Source organism: Lepidochelys kempii, chromosome 2 (assembly GCF_965140285.1).
Source record: "Lepidochelys kempii isolate rLepKem1 chromosome 2, rLepKem1.hap1, whole genome shotgun sequence".
In the NCBI taxonomy this organism is placed as follows: Eukaryota; Metazoa; Chordata; order Testudines; family Cheloniidae; genus Lepidochelys; species Lepidochelys kempii.
Window position 1 is genome coordinate 30,036,714 of NC_136381.1, and position 19,355 is coordinate 30,056,068.

The window sequence follows — 19,355 nt, forward strand, 5'->3', positions numbered from 1 at the left end:
TATACTTCGCTTTTGCATTGTGGGCTCATTGGAATAAATGCTCACTGATGGAAGGACTGCATAAACTGCCCCTTTAAGAGATTGTCAAATATCTGAGAAATGAATAATAGCACACTAATCATATACATTAATCATAGCACACTACATATACAGAAGATTTTTATCTTAAGACTGTTGATAAGTGATATAGAAACATAATGATTCAAACAACAGAGAGCTCTCAATGCAACTGACATATAAGGGAGTTGAAGGCATTCATCCTCCCAGGTGTGGACCCATAATACACAAACTAATCTAGTGTAAACTTTAAGATAATTTACTGCAGTACATTATAACAGCATGCAGAAAATTAAATCAGTGTTGGTCTCATTTAAGTTGATCACCCTTTGAATATTACATAATTCAATACTATACATTTTTACTTTCCAGCACCATGTGGGAGCCGGTCGACAGGCTCTGAAGGCACGGTATTATCACCAAATTACCCAAAAAACTACAGTGTTGGACACAACTGTGTTTACTCTATTGCTGTTCCCAAGGAGTTTGGTAAGTAGGATGTCTCATTTTTTAACTGTTTCTTTCATTCTTGTAATTGCTTCTGCACTACTTATCTCTCTGGATGGATTTTGTAATTACTTTTATGTTGAAAATATATTCAGTGCACTTAAAATAAACTATTGTAAATAGCAAGTGCTGGTTAAAGTTTTGACAATCAGTACTTTTCTGTCATGCATTTTGATCTGTAGTTCATATATTCATACATATTTGGGTCACAATATTTGTAAAAATAACATCTTTTTGAAAATATTAGTGATTCATTTTTAATCCACTGTAAAGACTGACATAATATAGATATGTTATACTCAAAATAATGGGCCAAATTTAGCACTTATGCAAGTTAGTATGACTGTTTGGTAGTGATTTGGTGCTGACCATTGAGGACATGCAGCACAGAACTGACAGCGCAAGATGGTGGGGGGAGGGCTATGGTGTCATTAAGCCACTATTGCACCCTTCCAATCCTGGGCAGCTCTGTAGTCCCAGGTGTAATATAGGCAATTATGGGGCCCCGTCTGATTTACAGCAGCCTACCTCTACCTGCCTATCAGTTGCAGCACTGTTCAGACTCTCTGGAGTACTGTGCCCAGCAGCCCCACCCCCAACATGACCCCTATGTGAGGGTTTGTGAGGAGGTCCACAGTGGGCAACCTTACAGCTATCTTCTTCAGTTTCTACACCAGAGGAATCCCCCCAAAGCTGGATCCAGGCCTTTTAGGACCCCTTTATGTCACCCAGCGCCAGTACCTGACATAAAGTGGCTACAGAAAGAGTGAGGATTTCAGCCTTTAACTTTATTGGAGTTGGTCACATGAAAGATTGATTTTGCAGTGTTTGATAGCCAAAGGGTTAATACACAGTATGGAAAGCTTCAGGTATACCACACTAAGATCAGTAGAAAGATTGGTTGGGAGGTGGAGAGATAAAATGTGATACAAAAATATGATAATTAAAGCTTGGTAGACATTATATACTTACTTCATTAAAACTACATTGCTCAGGGATGTGAAAAATCCACTCCTTTGTAGACAGCACTACGTCAGCATGAGAGCTCCTCCTGCTGACATAGCTACTGCCTCTCATGGATGTGGAGTTATTAAACTAACAGAAGAGCTCTCCCCCACTGGCTTTAGAGTGTCTTTCTCCCAATGTGCTGTCATAAGAGTAAGGAAATGATTTCACTGTGTGAAGGATAGAATGAAAATTTGGGCAAAACAAAAGGGAAGATCAGTAACAGAATATTGTATCAAGGTTCTCCCAAACACAACATGATGTCCAGTCATTGCACTGGGGACTAGATAGCTCAGACTATTATTGATTTCTGAGTCATTAGATCAAATCTGGGCAAGGCTTCTTGTGACTGAAATTATCATCACATTCTGATTTGCTATCTAATTAGTAATTAATGGAAGTTCCAAATCACATTCCTTGCAAACAGTTTCTGCAAATCTCAGACACCCAGTTTAGAAGAGGCAGAGAGAAGCAACTGCCTTGTTCCCATTAGCGGTGTATCCTGCTATATCAGGTTTTTGGGGAAATGGCAGACAATGAGTGTCCTTATTGTTCATCCTTTCCAGATAAATAGAGAACTTCTGTTTCCAATTATGTCTATCTTGCACCTTTTACAAGTACTGAGGAGGAGAGAGGATGCTTGATAAAAATATCACATATGTTGAATGAAATAAGATAGTATAATTCAGATTAGTGATAAGATGAAGAGGAGGAAAGAGCTGTAGGATGGATAAATATAATGAATATTCCCTCAAAATATTTATAGTCTTGGCTCTACACTTACGTCATACTGTTCAGTGAACACCGATTCTATCTTAAATTTTTCCAGTCTGTATTGAAAGCATGTAGAATCCACAGTACTACCATATGACTCTATTTCCTAAGAAATGCTGTAACAATAGGTATATGGTTTAAATTTTCAATAGAAGACAGTTGTATTTTATGTGTAAACATTTCAAGGATGTGCTCAAATAGGGAAGTGCTTAAAATAGAAGATGAGTCTGTCATTTATTTTGTAGTTCCCTAGATGAAGAATTGGAGGTTGTTTAAACACTTTATCAAAACAGTTTCTACATGTATTAAGAGAAGAAGAAAATGGGCTGTGAGAAAGGAGGAATGGGTGATGCTTGGTTATTTGTAGAGATAAAAGGAGTTTCTCAGTACAACACACTGTGTTGTAACAATTTGTTTCTCGTTACTTTTTTTTTAAAGGCTTTTTGTACCAGAAAAACTCCTATTTTTTGTCTTGTGAATTTACCATAATCAGGAGGAATTGTGGCATATTGAGGAGGGTATTTTAAGAAAGTCTGAAGAATAAGTTATACAAATAATAATACTACTAATAATTAATTAGCAATAATAATAATAAAGTGTAACACACTATTGAGCTTCTAAATAGGAAGCAGTAAAAACAAATGTGATTTTTGATTATCCAAAATATGATCTGGCATTTAATTATGTTCCATATTTAATTGATACAATTACCTGTGCAATGATTATAGGTTGATGTTAAAAAATGGTGTTTTCCATTTAATGTTATTTACCATGACTAAACAATGCAGGGAAATTATTTATCTTAACTTTGAAATGTCATGATTTTCTGGTTTTTCTCTCAAATTTAGGATTAGCTAGAATAAACATACTTTTGTGTGTGCTATAGTGGGTACTATTATAGTATAGAAATTATGGACTTTACTAAAAACACACCCTACTGCAGTCTATAGTGTCTTTATTAAAGTTTTTCCATGTTTATAAGATAATTGTAGTAGCAGAAAAAAATAATACAGTGAATAAAAAGAAACTAACAGTTGGAGCACTAATGGTACTTTGGTCCCAGTACAGGGGCCAGTGCAAGACAGACCCTGCTGGAGCCAATGTCTTTAATTTTTTGGTGGAGAGTTCCCAGCTTGATCACTGGCAATTACATGATCCAGAAGTGAAGCTCTTGTGTGATATGTGCCTTTATATATAAAGTAGGGTTCAGTAATCTGAGTACAGTGGGCATGGTTAAAAAGTTCACTCTGTTTTTAAAAATCTTGAAGCTTTCAGAGTCATTCCCTCTACTTTAAATTGGGGGATGGTATTAGAACTGGTAATATTTGTAAAATTGGGGTGAACTACAATGTGAACTACTGTACAGATCACTTGCTACTTTTGTTGACTGAACAATGTTTATTCAAACTTGTTAATGTTCCATCATAACAGAATTTTGTTTCCTAAGCTTACGAGGCCATATTCCCTCCTGCTGTTACAGCCACTTTGCATTGTCTGAGCCATGCAAAGGATCCAGAATCTGGCTGCAAATTCTCTGAGGATGGAGGAGCCCTCACATGGTCTAAAGCCACTACAGCTGGCTCCATAGGAACTGCTACACTCTCTCTCCAGCATAAGCGACATGCCAGGAGAGAGGGTAATTTAGGGGTGGGAGAAAAAGGGGCAAGGCAGAATCTAGTTCCTCTTCACCAATTTTTAGCAAACATGTGATCCCATATCCCGGTAGCATAAATTAATGCAGTCTGGAGCAGCTGTGCCTTGAGAATGAGAGAACGGTCACTGGCTCTCTGACAGCCTTCCCCAATTTAACTCTCCAAGCAGACCTCAGCACAAAATCTGGCCCATTACATTTGGTCATAGGTGAAAGGAATAACAGAGTCTCATTAACTGCCTTGTGTCTCAAATATACTGTAACATGATATACATTCAAAACCAGTTTTCTAATAGTAGAGGCATCTCTCCAGTTATCCTTTTGTGAATGTGTAGATGATTTGCCACAGACTAACAAGTGTGAAATCAGTGCTTCGAGCGATTCATTATGTCAGACAATGCACCTTTTCTTTTCTGTTATAGTATCTGATTAGCTTATTGCTTCTTTTCATTCCTTTGTGCTCCATGTGTGCTTTATATCTTTGTGGCTTCAGATATATACTCTATGTCTGAAAGCACATGACTTTACTCATCCCGCACATGCTCGTTTGATTCACCAGTCACAATCCTCTTGGCCCAATAATAGGTGTCTGGAAATGTGGATTGTGTTGTACAAGGGTTTCTTCACGTAGAGATTTTTTAGAGGTTTAAACCTCTAAGCCCTGCAAAACCTAGGGCTTAATCTGAATTAAAGAAAATGTTTGAACTGCACTGTACCTGTGTGTAATATTTATGCTGTAGAAACTCCCCTAATATGCAATTAGTTCATGCCTAGGCTTGGGACAGGAGTGCATGAGACAGCATGCAATAAATTGGTATTGGAATCCTATTCTCTAAGCCATGGACATTTTTTTTAATATATCAAGTGAGCTCTATCACTCTCATGTAAAGTACTAAGCATGTAACCACATACTCCAAAAACATTTCCAAAAGTCAGTGCTTCATCTGTGCACAACACAAGATTTTTTGTCCCCTTGAATGATACTACTTTCATCCCACAAGATAGCAATACAGGCAGTGTAAGAATTGCTCATCTTCTCCATGACATAAACTACAATACAGAGAGTAAGAATGTGTGTGGTACTATACGTCTGTTTGCAGCTAAGTGATTGATTATTGAAAGATAAATTTGAGCTTGTGGCAACATGTTCTGGGGTATAGTAAGACTGATGTAGAACTAGACTATTATAAAGCTTTGTTCGTGTATACAGGTGCATGATAATCTACTCAGTTTTTGACCTTGTTACTTGTGGGGCTAGAAGCATACCTCATTTGCACGTAAAGGAAGAAGGAAAAAGAAAGTTGCATCAATGGATTGCACTTTGGAAAACATATCCTAAATGCTCTAGTTGTTTTAACATGAATAATAAACAGAAATTTGATTGAAACAAAATTATTTCAAAAGTGAAAATAAATACAAAACTTATGAATGAAATGTACCTGAGATGGTGTCGACACTAGATAATGTTGTTACATGGACTGAATTGAGTTAATAAAATGCTTTTATGTAGAGTCATGATTGTTTTTTGCTTTTGCTTTGCATAGTTTCAACAAAACCAAACGAGGAGTTTGGTTTTACTGTGTTCTCTCCAACTGAGTTTTACTTTAGACTTCTGTGTTTGTTTGAACCTGAAAACTGAATAGAACCCCAGGGAAAAAAAATGCAAATCATAGCACTTTCATAAGGAAATCAATGAGTTTTTCAATCCCTTTCTTTTTTCTCAATAAGCTATCTATGAACATCAACCATTACCTTCATTTACCTGCAATTCACTTTCCCTCATTTTCTTATTGCTAAGTGGGCAGATGACCATCTGGCCCTTCCTGAGCTCTTCGGGGGTGGCTCACTTGTTCTCTCATCCTCTCTCTCCTGGAACCAGCAACTAGGGCTGCTTCCCTATTAGTCCCTAGGAAAGATCTCAGGGGGAGCAGTCAGCCTGCATATCCCTGATTCAGCAACACCATTACTAGGGAAGCTGCTCTTTCTCTTGCTGCTGCAGCTATTATAAAGGCATTTTACCTCATGATTACAGCCACCTGCACCACTGAATATTTTACAAGAAGGTTTAGGCTGAGGAGTTAGTTGCCCTGTTTCCAATTAATATTAATTTAGATGGGAGTTGGGTTCCTAGCTCCCTTAGAATATTTTGAAGATCTCAGCCTTTGGAAAGAGTGGATTTACCCTGCTGGACTCCAAAAGACCAAAAGACTTGGGTCGGGGAGAGAATATTCTGCTACTGTCTGAAGACAACTGAAGCAGAAGGGGGATGGAATGAACTGAATACCCTACAGGAGCTCTGAAAATAAAAGGTAGAGCTTCTTAAGCAAAAAGATGTATGAGTGTGGAGGGAGTTGGGGTTGAGTGAATGTAGAGACTGAAGGGGACTGGAATAGGTGACCTCTTGAGGTCCCTTCCAGTCCTACGATTCTATGATTCTGTATGTGGCCTGCTCTAAGGGTGGAATTTTTGCCAATGATTCTGTATGTGGCCTGCTCTAAGGGTGGAATTTTTGCCTGTGGGGCGAAGTGGGAGAAGGGTCCCATTCTGGCCTGCATTGGCGCAAGACTTATGTACACAAACCTCAGAGAATCTGGAACGTGTATTGTAATTGAAAGCACATTTGTACAGCTTTAGATTTATTCCTGTCCATTTTAAGATTACACTTTAGACCTACCAAAACTGTCTAGATACATTGGAATTTCTGTCTCCTGCAGTACCTGTCAAAATTCAAAGTTGATACTTATTAGTTAATCACACTGATGCTGACATATGAAGAGTTACAATTACTATAATAAATACTGTATTTAAAACATACAATTCTGTATTTTACAGGTTTTCCAACATTTTGGCTGGGAATTTAATAGTTATTTCCTAAAACTAGATTAGAATTTATTAGAAACAGAATTTCAAAAACAAAGTAAATAGAACAGAAACTAAAATAATGTCATTTATTCCTGGTATAAATAGGTAGAAGCATATCTATTTAAAGTAGTTTTACACATACTCATTGTCATTCAATACTAATAATGTTAAATAGGTTTGGAGACCCATTTTGTACCTTACATTTGATGTGCTGTGTTTTGCTTTATAATATGTTATTGATTAATTCAGGTTACAGCTGTTTTGTTGTTTGTAATAATTTTAGTGGTATATTTTTGTCTGTCATTTAAAGTAATATATTTATGAGACAATGGCTATATCACAGGTATCAGACTGTCCCAATCTGTGTTATTGTTCTCAGCAAATCATACCACTGAGACCCCTTGTCCTACTACTACTACTACTACTGTGTAGTTTTCCATGTGTGAAATTTGCTTCAAAAGGTGTTGGTCTGTTTATTATGTGTTTGCCATACTATGCAGTACTATATTATTAGAAAGTTAATGGATTTATTTTTAATGTAAACTTCAACAATAGACGTTTCTCTAACACTGGTGTAAATCTTCAAAGCATATTTTGTAAATTCTATCATATTGGTCTACGTGAAGGGTATGTGTGTGAGGGGTGTATACCTGTACAGGACAGAGAGATATGCATACTTGACAGTGGACAGTGCGTACTACGGAAATATTTCCAAAACATGTGGATGACCTTAACAAAAGTGGCCAAGCAAAAATTGATGGTTGAACTTTCTATTGCTTCATTTTTAGGGGCTTTCTAGTTGTTTGCAATGGAAAGAGGGGGGAAAAATAGGAACTCAGTAGAATGAGAGAGGCTGCCTGAACACAATGGATTTGTTTTTATGCCATTAACATTTTGATTTATTGGCTCACCTGCTCTCTTCCCACAAATCTACCTCTATCAACATGACTTCTAACATTCTAAACATCAGAGCTGCTTCTAACAATGACCATTACAAAATAAAACACACCCTCCAATAAAATGTTTCCTTCTTAACCCCTCAACTTCTCAGATAAATTGTTTGGTCCCACTTTATTTTAAAAAAGCCACCTCCAAATTTTAGATGAATAGTTTCCACAGCTTGATATCTAGAACGCTTCTGTTATTAATGTGTTTGACCAACCGGCTAACCTCTCTAATTTGTCAAATTGCACTCAAATGGAATTGCAGAAAAGAGTTGATATATATTTTTAATTAAAAGTATTTGAAGTTTTATGTTGCAAATTGATTATGCATAATTGCATATATTCTGTGATTAGTATCAGGTATACAGTACCTTACATTAATAAAGTAGTCCTCATCATTGAGGGTGACAAAGTACTTTGAACAGAATGTATAGGGATCACTCACTGCAAGATTAATTCATAAAAGATTTTGGTGCTCTCAATTCTCAGCACTAACTCTGATTTAATTTTGAATCCAAATCCCCACCTAAACTTAATATGGATCCAAATGCCATCTTAGGCCATCTCTATACAGGACACATATTAAATACTGAGTTGGTCCTAGCCATGCATCTTCCTTTTAAATTCTGAAGGAGCTGCATGACTACCCAAAGATTTGACAGGGAGTATGACAAAGCAAGAGGCAAAGCAAGGTGTCCAGATCAGCTTTGTAGACAGTGGAGGAGTATTCAAACCATATTGCTGACACAAAATATTTCTGAGTCAGGTATCAAGGAAAATGGCAAGGCTTTTTTTTTTTCATTATATTGAGTGTATTTGTAACTCTTCTTCTCCCAAAGAGTGTTGGAACACATAGGATATGGTGCTGTAAGTATTTATATAGTGTATATATTCATATGTTTTTTACATACATACATATATATTATATATACACATGAGAGAGAGACTTTGAATGGAAACATATACAATTCAGAATGTTGCAAGGACCACTTGTACATTCCCACAACATATAATGTGTTCTAATATAGTATAATTTAAGGTAATTTAAATCAGTATCAATATAGAAATAGAAAGCAGCAATGCAATAGTGTATTGAATCTGTAGAAAGAAACAACAGGCTTTTTAACCAGAGTATTAGATTGAAAAAATTTTTGATAGACTGAAAAGAAAAACTATTTCATGTGCAGTTTTTCAACTTCTCATGGCTAAGTTTCTATGGAAAAATCACTGCAGTATAGCCTTTTTTCGATGTTTCATTATTCTGTCATACAGAATCACAGCTGCAATATTTCATACTATGACAGGCTTAAGCTAGAAGATAAATGGTTCACAAAAGCACACAGCATGCTACAGGCAAAGTCTTTTGTAAACACAGAAGACTCATCATCTCTGACACTCTCTCCCACTGATATTTCAAAATGGTGTAATGATCACTAATTGTTTAATATGCAATCCATCCCTGATTACAATTAAAATTCAGAATTTTAATTTTTAGTTTTGTTTTGCTGACTCGCATGAGTTAATTTGTATGTTCTGCATTTCATAATTGGGTTTATATTTGCATTTGAAAATAATTTCATTATTAGTAACTATATAAATAAATAAAGTTCAGATCAAATAGCCTAAGAGAATAAATAGGGTTTTGTTTTACTGAAATAGTAAAACATATTGTACACTGCACAATACAAAAGTATAAGCATATTTTTATATGGCATGTCAACAGAAAAAATATTGTTTCACTCTCAGTGGCTGATGTGGAACCTATTATTTAAATCATACCCTTTTTTCCTATCTAGAAGCCAAATGGGCACATGTAAAACTGGGGCATTATCCAAATTCAATACTGGTGTTACATGTTGCACATTTACTGCAAAATACAGTGTTCTTTTTATCCACTGACAACTTGTCTGTAATATTTGGAATGTTGGTAACATAAGTAAAAATACAGCATTTTTTTTGCCAGACTTGGCCACTGGTGGCTTTTTAGTTTCTAGTAACAGTAGAGAGAGACATTTGTTTCAGTTGTTATGCTTTGGTCCTGGATGATGATAAAAAGCCCATGCTTTTACACCCTTAAGTGTGTCCATACATATCTTACTAACACACAATACTGCATTTTTTTAAAGTCGGTTTGCATGTGAGGTGCTTTTCCAGTATTTTGTAGGTAGTCTGATGTGGCACGTGGAATTGCTCTACAGAAGGAAATGAGAACAGAGGATGAAGAGCCCAGCAACAATTTGTTTATAAGATAGTCTTTCAATCTATGGAAGATACTGTTATTTATTCTGGCAGCTGGACCAAACATAGATCAAACAGTGTCACCCGACATATATTTTCTATTTTAGACAGTTCACTGAACCTGGAATCTGCAGTCAGTTTAAAAGTCATGTGATGCCAGAGTTGCTTCAATAGAGTCTGTTGTACTTTCAGATTCAGTTCACACTTTCAAAGGTAATAACCTAGGCTTGGATAGATGATTAAGTGGCAGAACTTCACAATAAACTATCTGAATAAGGAGGGAAGGAGAACTAAGTTGGCTTTGTTATTGTAATTAGGTGCATTAAAGTTTAACATTTGCTTTTCTTGGTTTATATCCTTCAGCACTGTTGAATTAGAGGGTTGTAGGGTTTTTTTTAAGGAACCTCAGAGGCATATTCTGGTTGAGATTTTTAAAGCAATGCAGGGGATTTAGCTATACATCTTCTATTAAAACCAACCGCCCCCAATTTTCTCCATCACTGAACACCTCTTTTTAAATCCTTTCCCAAGCCATTTATTCAGTCACTGTATACCTTTCCTAAGGAGTACCTGCACTGGACATCCACCTGATACTTAAATAATGAGTTGCAACATAGAGCCTACCGCCCTCATTGCCATGCATGAACAAAGCTCACCTGAACCCGCTGTGGGGAAGGTGAAAAAACCCCAACTGCACCTAGGCCAATATAGTGGCAAAGGAAAAATTCCTTCCCAACCCCCCTCAACAAAGGGATGGTTAGTGTAATGCCCACAGCAGGTCTAGGCCAAACCTGGTATTTTACCACCTAAAGGGGAGGGAGGGTGGGTGCCACCTCAGCCTACTCCATGCAAAAGGGAAGGTTAAGGCATAGGGCTGTCCCTTTTAAACCCCTCATGCCCAGGGGATGAGTCAGTGACCACACTGACCCTTTTGCAGCAGTTTTCATCTCCCTCCCCCAAGCCATAAAGCACAGTTCCTTCATTGGGCCAGCCAGCCAAATACTTCCCCCTCTCGCCCCCACCCGCTTAAAGGTGCAGGCTGGTCATTGTCCTTAGAAGACTGAAACATTAATATGACTAATTTGATGCTTGTGTAGTACTAATGGGTTCTTTAGGAGGATAAAATTGCCTGTAGAAATGGATTTAAGCAATCTTGATTTGTTGTTATATGCTGAGTTTTGCCCATTGTTTAGAACTGACATTGTTAATGATTTTTATTTTCTCCTCCGTATTTCCCTTCCCTTCCATCCATTAGACTTAAATACATTTGCCTCAGGTCCATTCAATTATTCTTGCTAATATTTGTTTGTATGATGGTGGCACCTAAAACCCCTCATGAGGATTGAGGCCCCATTCTGCTGGTGCTATACAAACAAAAAGTAAAAGATGGTCACTCCCCCAAAGATCATAGCTTTAATTAAGGTAAGATGCAATTGTCCATGCTGCAACACAGTGCTGTACTAATAGCAGTAGAAGCACAGATACTGGAAAGGAAATCCTTCCAGCACAAGTAGAAGTACTCTTTGTTTAGCTCTATTGTCTCCAAGCAGTTTTGCTTTTTATCAAAGACTTTGAAAATACTTTGAGAGGACTGACCCATGGCTGTTACATTTCTTTGTGATTCACTCTGTTTCATCATGTCACTTGTTGAAAGCCAGTATAGTATTTATTTGTGTGTGTGTGTGTGTGCCTAAAGAACAGAAAAACAGTGTGTGTGTGTGTGTGTGTGTAGAGAGAGAGAGAGAGAGAGTGGTAGCTAGGAACAAATATAACATCCTTTCACAAAAATAAATTTGTAATAAAAAAAACTGTCTCACATTTTAGTCATTTTTCATATATTTTGCTTGTGTAAGCCACTGGTCATACAGATATCCTAGGTCTGATGTTAGCACCACATTCCTAAGGACTAGGTCTTTGTGTTCAGGTGGTGCCCCATTATGGTAGAAGCAGTACAAACTCCTAGGAAAACATGTTCCATGTTCTGAAGAGTTTACAGTGTGAACCTGGCTGTATGCAGGGAGATATGAAAAAGAATAACTATAAGAAAAATAAAATAAAAAAAAACCCTTAATAAAAGTACAAAGTAACTTTCCTCTAAAATGTGGCAATATATACCAGGGTATGGCTTTGTGTATATACATTTTCAATATACAGTATTGGTGGTGATAAAATTTAGGCATTTAAATTCAGTATTAGATTAATTTTGGAATTTGTTCCCCTTTGATTTCAAACAGCTAAGATTTCTTGAGCTTCAGAGCAGTATTTGAGTCCCATGTCTTATGAGACTTTTGAGGTAGGAGGGTTTTGCTAAAGATTAGGATTTGTGAACTGAGGGTTGAATCAATGGCTGTAGGATTATATTATTCCACTTCTTGGATGAGGACAGATTGTTGCATTTATTTTTGTTTGTATTTTAATAGAGAGAAAAGGCATGTAATTAGACTATTAAAACTACAATGCAGGCCTATATTTGGTAGATGGTTAATATCCCTTTACCTTCATTATAAACTATATAAGAAAGCAAGAATTGTTATTCTAACTGCTTTCCATAATATAGTTTATAACAACATTCAATTTAAGTGCTCAGGAGAATGCTGATGTGCATAAGCTACATAAATACTGTATACTGTTTTTGTTTTTCAAGTTCACTTTGTGTTGCTCAGATGCTGACTGTATAGTTTAAGGAAGTATCATGAGGACATTTTACTTTTCTCTTATATGTGAATCTCCTAGGTATATAGGAGCAGGGACTGGCAGATATTATATATACAGATTGTAACTCACAGCTGGGGAGTATTTCATTCACTGGTTCAATGCTTGACATGTATGCCAAGTGAGCAGATGCCTATGAAGAAGTCAGGATAGGGTGACTTCTACAGGAGATTAAATTATTCAGTGTATTTTTGTAATAAAGATTTAAGGGATTGGAAACCTTCTTCTAGTTGCTATAATATGTTTTTAAGTTTTAGGGGAGGTCACAAGTTTGATCTAAACATGAGCCACTTTTGAAAGGATGGTAACAAACCACAGTAGACCAGTGTACATTAGAACAGCCAAGAGCTGCTCTACATTATGCCAGTAAAGGAACCACTGGAGAACCAGCCTTATGATCAGGGAGCTGCAAGTAGCTTTTTTTCAGATATCCCCTCTCAGATGTACCCAGCGTTTTTTGAGCACAACTAAGGACTGATCCCAAATAGTTAGTAATGATACTCATTTATCACCTTCCCCCTCCATTATATTCCCTTGGACATGAAGCATTCCTCTTTCCAGTAACCTTGTCTTTGTTGATTAACTGAGATGTTAGTGCTACATACTCGGTGTACATAGATACAATCTGCAAGGATATAGGATTTATCTCAGTGCTTTCCCTGTTACTACATTTGTTTTAAGAATGAAAAATATATATATTTGTAGCCCTCACTAAACGTGATCTTTGTGTTTCTCCCTAATTGACTATGCAGTTCTGACAATGGGGAATGACTGATTATGCTGCACCATTACAGTTGCACCATTGCTGTCTATGAACAGTGTTTTAATGGGACTTTTTTATTTGTTTGTTGGGTTGTTTTTAAATTACTTTTTCTGGTTCTGTTACTTATTTGTAATAATTTAAAATAGCTTTCTAATAAAAATGAGTTATAGCTAAAATGCCTATCTAACTTGGTGGTATTTCCAGTTTCACAAAAATATTTACAGAATATCAAAACATATGGGGAATAATGCAGCACTTGCATCTATTTTGCAGCCTCATTTAAAACCTTGTGTGAATCGTAAGGGTTTTTTGTTTTTTTTGTTTTTGACACAGGAAGGTGGAACATGGCTATCTAGATGCACTCCCCAGCTGTAGCTTCTGTTCTAACAATTCCTATTGTGCTTCAGTCCCAATGAAACATGGTTGTTGCCTCTGTCAGCTTCTTTCTTGCCCCTCTCCAGGAAGTCAGCTCCAAGATTTCCCATGCCTGTTTGCCTCTCTGCCAGTTGGTTGGATGTTCCTTGCAAGCCTGGACTATTATTTCTCTTCTAGTCATGAGAATACACCAAGATGACTGGCTCTATCTGTTCTTCAGTGATGTCCTACCTTTCTTTGAATAGCTCAGCATTTGTGCTGATTTGTGGGTGGCAAAGGAGGGATATGTGTGTTTGTAATTATCATAGAATAGAATAGAATCATAGAATATCAGGGTTGGAAGGGACCCCAGAAGATCATCTAGTCCAACCCCCTGCTCAAAGCAGGACCAATTCCCAGTTAAATCATCCCAGCCACGGCTTTGTCAAGCCTGACCTTAAAAACCTCTAAGGAAGGAGATTCTACCACCTCCCTAGGTAACGCATTCCAGTGTTTCACCACCCTCTTAGTGAAAAAGTTTTTCCTAATATCCAATCTAAACCTCCCCCACTGCAACTTGAGACCATTACTCCTCGTTCTGTCATCTGCTACCATTGAGAACAGTCTAGAGCCATCCTCTTTGGAACCCCCTTTAAGGTAGTTGAAAGCAGCTATCAAATCCCCCCTCATTCTTCTCTTCTGCAGGCTAAACAATCCCAGCTCCCTCAGCCTCTCCTCATAACTCATGTGTTCCAGTCCCCTAATCATTTTTGTTGCCCTTCGCTGGACTCTCTCCAATTTATCCACATCCTTCTTGAAGTGTGGGGCCCAAAACTGGACACAGTACTCCAGATGAGGCCTCACCAATGTCAAATAGAGGGGGACGATCACGTCCCTCGATCTGCTCGCTATGCCCCTACTTATACATCCCATAATGCCATTGGCCTTCTTGGCAACAAGGGCACACTGCTGACTCATATCCAGCTTCTCGTCCACTGTCACCCCTAGGTCCTTTTCCGCAGAACTGCTGCCTAGCCATTCGGTCCCTAGTCTGTAGCTGTGCATTGGGTTCTTCCGTCCTAAGTGCAGGACCCTGCACTTATCCTTATTGAACCTCATCAGATTTCTTTTGGCCCAAACCTCCAATTTGTCTAGGTCTTTCTGTATCCTATCCCTCCCCTCCAGCGTATCTACCACTCCTCCCAGTTTAGTATCATCCGCAAATTTGCTGAGAGTGCAATCCACACCATCCTCCAGATCATTTATGAAGATATTGAACAAAACCGGCCCCAGGACCGACCCCTGGGGCACTCCACTTGATACCGGCTGCCAACTAGATATGGAGCCATTGATCACTACCCGTTGAGCCCGACAATATAGCCAGCTTTCTACCCACCTTGTAGTGCATTCATCCAGCCCATACTTCCTTAACTTGCTGACAAGAATACTGTGGGAGACCGTGTCAAAAGCTTTGCTAAAGTCAAGAAACAATACATCCACTGCTTTCCCTTCATCCACAGAACCAGTAATCTCATCATAAAAGGCAATTATATTAGTCAGGCATGACCTTCCCTTGGTGAATCCATGCTGGCTGTTCCTGATCACTTTCCTCTCATGCAAGTGCTTCAGGATTGATTCTTTGAGGACCTTCTCCATGATTTTTCCAGGGACAGAAGTGAGGCTGACTGGCCTGTAGTTCCCAGGATTCTCCTTCTTCCCTTTTTTAAAGATTGGCACTACATTAGCCTTTTTCCAGTCATCCGGGACTATGTGTGCTAATTGTGGTGTTGTGTGGATGGTTTAGTTTTATAGCCGTTGGGTCAAGTAATCAATCTGTCTCTGAGTGGATTTCTGAGTCATTAGCGATTATCTTTGAAAACTCATGGAAAAAAGGAAATATTCCAGAGGACTGGAAGAGGATAAATATAGTGCCAATCCATAAAAAATGGGAATAAGGATCACCCAGGGAATTACAGACCAGCCAGCTTAACTTCAGTACCCGGAAAGATAATAGAGCAAATAATCAAGCAATCGATTTGAAAACACCTAGATGATAATGCAGTGATAAGTTTCAGTCAACATTAAGTTGTCAAGAACAAATCATATTAAACCAACCTCATACCTTTCTTTGACAGATTAACAAGCCTGGTGGATATGGGGGAAGTGGTAAATGTAGTATATCTTGACTTCAGTAGGGCTTTTGGTAGTGTCTTGTATGACCTTTTCATAAACAAACTCGGGAAATATAGCTTAGATGCAGCACCTATAAGGTGGTTGCATAATTGGTTGGAAAACCGTTCCCAGAGAATAGTTACCAATGGTTCACAGTCAAGACATATTGAGTGGGGTTCCATTGGGATCAGTCCTAGGTCTGGCTCTGTTAAACATCTTCATAAGTGATTTAGATAATGACATAGAGGGTATACCTTTAAAGTTTTCAGATGATACCAAGCTGACAGGGGTTGTAAGTGCTTTGGAGGATAGGATTAAAATTCAAAATGATCTGGATAAACTGTAGAAATGGCATGTAGTAAATAGGATGGAATTCAAGAATGACAAAGGGAAAGTATTCCACTTAGGAAGGAGCAACCAATTGCACACATACAAAATGGGAAATGACTGCCAAGGAAGGAGTACTGCGGAAAGGGATCTGGGAGTCATAGTGGATCACAAGCTAAATCTGAGTCAACAGTGTAACACTGTGTTACAAAAAAAGTGAACATCATTCTGAGATGTATTAGCAGGAGTGTTGTAAGCAAGACATGAGAAGTAATTCTTCCACTCTACTCCACACTGATAAGGCCTCAGCAGGGATATTGTGTCCAGTTCTGAGCACTGCATTTCCGGAACGATTTGGACAAATTGGAGTGGTTAAGTTAACTCTGATAGCATCCTGGTTTAGGACTCTTGACATGGCATAGAAACATGCCTACTGTTACTGGAAGTCCGGGTTGTCACACAGATGGAATTCATAAAGTCAAAATGACTGAGAAAAACTGAATGGTAATAGACTCTGAATCCCAGTGAAATTCAAGTTTGTGATATTCTGAGCAAAAAGAGTTCTCTGCCATGCATATAGCTGTTTCCATCACTTCAGTCTGACTCAACAGACATTCTAGGCTTCAGAATGATGCACAGAGTGACAATCTTGGAATCTCAATATATAGATGAGCCATTATTTGAGAATGTGGACTTTGGTCTGAGTTATAATACTAATTAGTTTTATAGGTGTTTAGATTTGAGGTTTTGGTTTGTCCCATTTATTTTATTACTTTGGTGCTAAAAAGTATTAATGTTCTCACCCAGCTCCAAAAATACTCCAAATCTTCATTTTGATTTGCAGGCAGGTTTTTTTTTTTCTCTTGCAGGTTTAGTGGCTTTAGCAACTGATTTAAAGTTTTTTATAGTACCCATCACCATAATATAAAAAGTGCTATAGGTGAATTAGATCAGTATGGTGGTGATGTAGAGGATTTATATTTTGGCCTACTCAGGCCTTTGTAAGTTCTGCTTTTTTGTGTGTGTTTTTGAAATGTTTTTGGTTATAGTAGAAAGCTTTAGCAGAAAAAGACAGCCTTGCATTATGCAGTAGAATCAAATAGTTTGGGGCTCAGCCTAGTGTCTCTCGTGGCTCATTCCATAGCCAAATTCCCTGAACCTCATTTCAGTTGGTTCATCCTGGGGTTTGTGAGCTGTGTAGTCCTAGAGCAAAGGAACTAACTTAGCAGATAGAAAAGGAGTACTTGTATTTGTTTTGAGGACCATAGAACAGTCCATGTGGAAAGTAATTATGCTGTATTCAATGCAGAGATGGCATGTGGTAAATAAGGCTTGGACCTTACATTGAACAAGTAGTATACAAAGACCTATTGAATAGCTACCAATTCAGGGGCACTGTCTGTTATGGGCACTGAATGAGGTAGAGGTCATATGGAAAAATAGTATTTGATCATGTGATTAAAGACTTAATTATAATCCATAGGTACAATACACTACAAATATATGGGCTGAATTAAGGTTGCACAAGGAAACTGAATTTAGACATTTCCTAACTTTTGCATCTGTATGCTTGATTTTTCAACTGTAACTTATTTTTAACATAGTGGGGTGTATGTGTGTGTGATATTGTAATATAATAAAGAGGCAAAGCAGTGATAGGAAGTTATTGATTCTGTGCTATATGTTTTGTCTCTGATGTAGTAAATTATGAAATATTTTCAGGATATCATATTCTACCTGCTGTGTCACTGACTCTTTTCACAGACCGCTCTCCTAGTTTTCAGAAAAAAGAAAAGAGAAAAGGAGTACTTGTGGCACCTTAGAGACTAACCAATTTATTTGAGCATGAGCTTTCGTGAGCTACAGCTCACTTCATCGGATGCATACCGTGGAAACTGCAGCAGACTTTATATACACACAGAGATCATGAAACAATACCTCCTCCCACCCCACTGTCCTGCTGGTAATAGCTTATCTAAAGTGATCATCAAGTTGGGCCATTTCCAGCACAAATCCAGGTTTTCTCACCCTCCACCCCCCTACACACAAACTCACTCTCCTGCTGGTAATAGCCCATCCAAAGTGACAACTCTCTTCACAATGTGCATGATAATCAAGGTGGGCCATTTCCTGCACAAATCTAGTTTTCAGAGTAACAGCGGTGTTAGTCTGTATTCGCAAAAAGAAAAGGAGTAGTTGTGGCACCTTAGAGACTAACCAATTTATTTGAGCATGAGCTTTCGTGCAAATATTTGCACTGTAAAAATGATAAAATAAATGGTATTTTTCAGTTCACATCATACAAGTACCATAGTGCAATCTCTTTATCGTGAAAGCGCAGGTTACAAATTTAGATATATATTTAGATAATGCTGCCTGCTTCTTATTTATAATGTCACCTGAAAATGAGAGCAGGCATTTGCATGGCACTTTTTTAGCTGGCATTGCAAGGTATTTACGTGCCAGATATGCTAAACTTTTGTGTGGCCCTTCATGCTTTGGCCACCATTCCAGAGGACATGCTTCCATGCTGATGACACTCATTTTAAAAAAAGTATGTGTTAATTAAATTTGTGACTGAACTCTTTGGGGAGAATTGTGTGTCTCCTGCTCTGTGTTTTACCCACATTCTGCCATATATTTCATGTTAGAGCAGTCTCGGATGATGACCCAGCATGTTGTTCGTTTTAAGAACATTTTCACTGCAGATTTGTCAAAACACAAAGATGAACAGAACGCAATGTGAGATTTCTAAAGATAGCTACAGCACTCGACCCAAGATTTAAGAATCTGAAGTGCCTTCCACAATATGATTGGGACGGGGTGTAGAGCAAGCTTTCAGAAGTCTTAAAATAGCAACACTCCAATGCGGAAACTACAGAACCCAAACCATCAAAAACTAAAAGCAATCTTCTGCTAGTGGCATCTGACTCAGATGATGAAAATGACCATGTGTTGGTCTGCACTGCTTTGGATTGTTATCGAGCAG

General features: G+C 37.9%; 1 protein-coding gene across 2 annotated transcripts in view; it reads left to right on the forward strand.

The window, feature by feature from the left end:
- CSMD3 (CUB and Sushi multiple domains 3) overlaps positions 1-19,355 on the forward strand; it is a 1,215,628-nt gene that overhangs the window by 943,979 nt on the left and 252,294 nt on the right. For both annotated transcript variants that reach the window (XM_073330296.2, XM_073330291.2), the window contains one exon: positions 430-546. In XM_073330296.2, the coding sequence (XP_073186397.1) occupies positions 430-546 (117 nt within the window). The remainder of the gene's footprint in view (positions 1-429; positions 547-19,355) is intronic.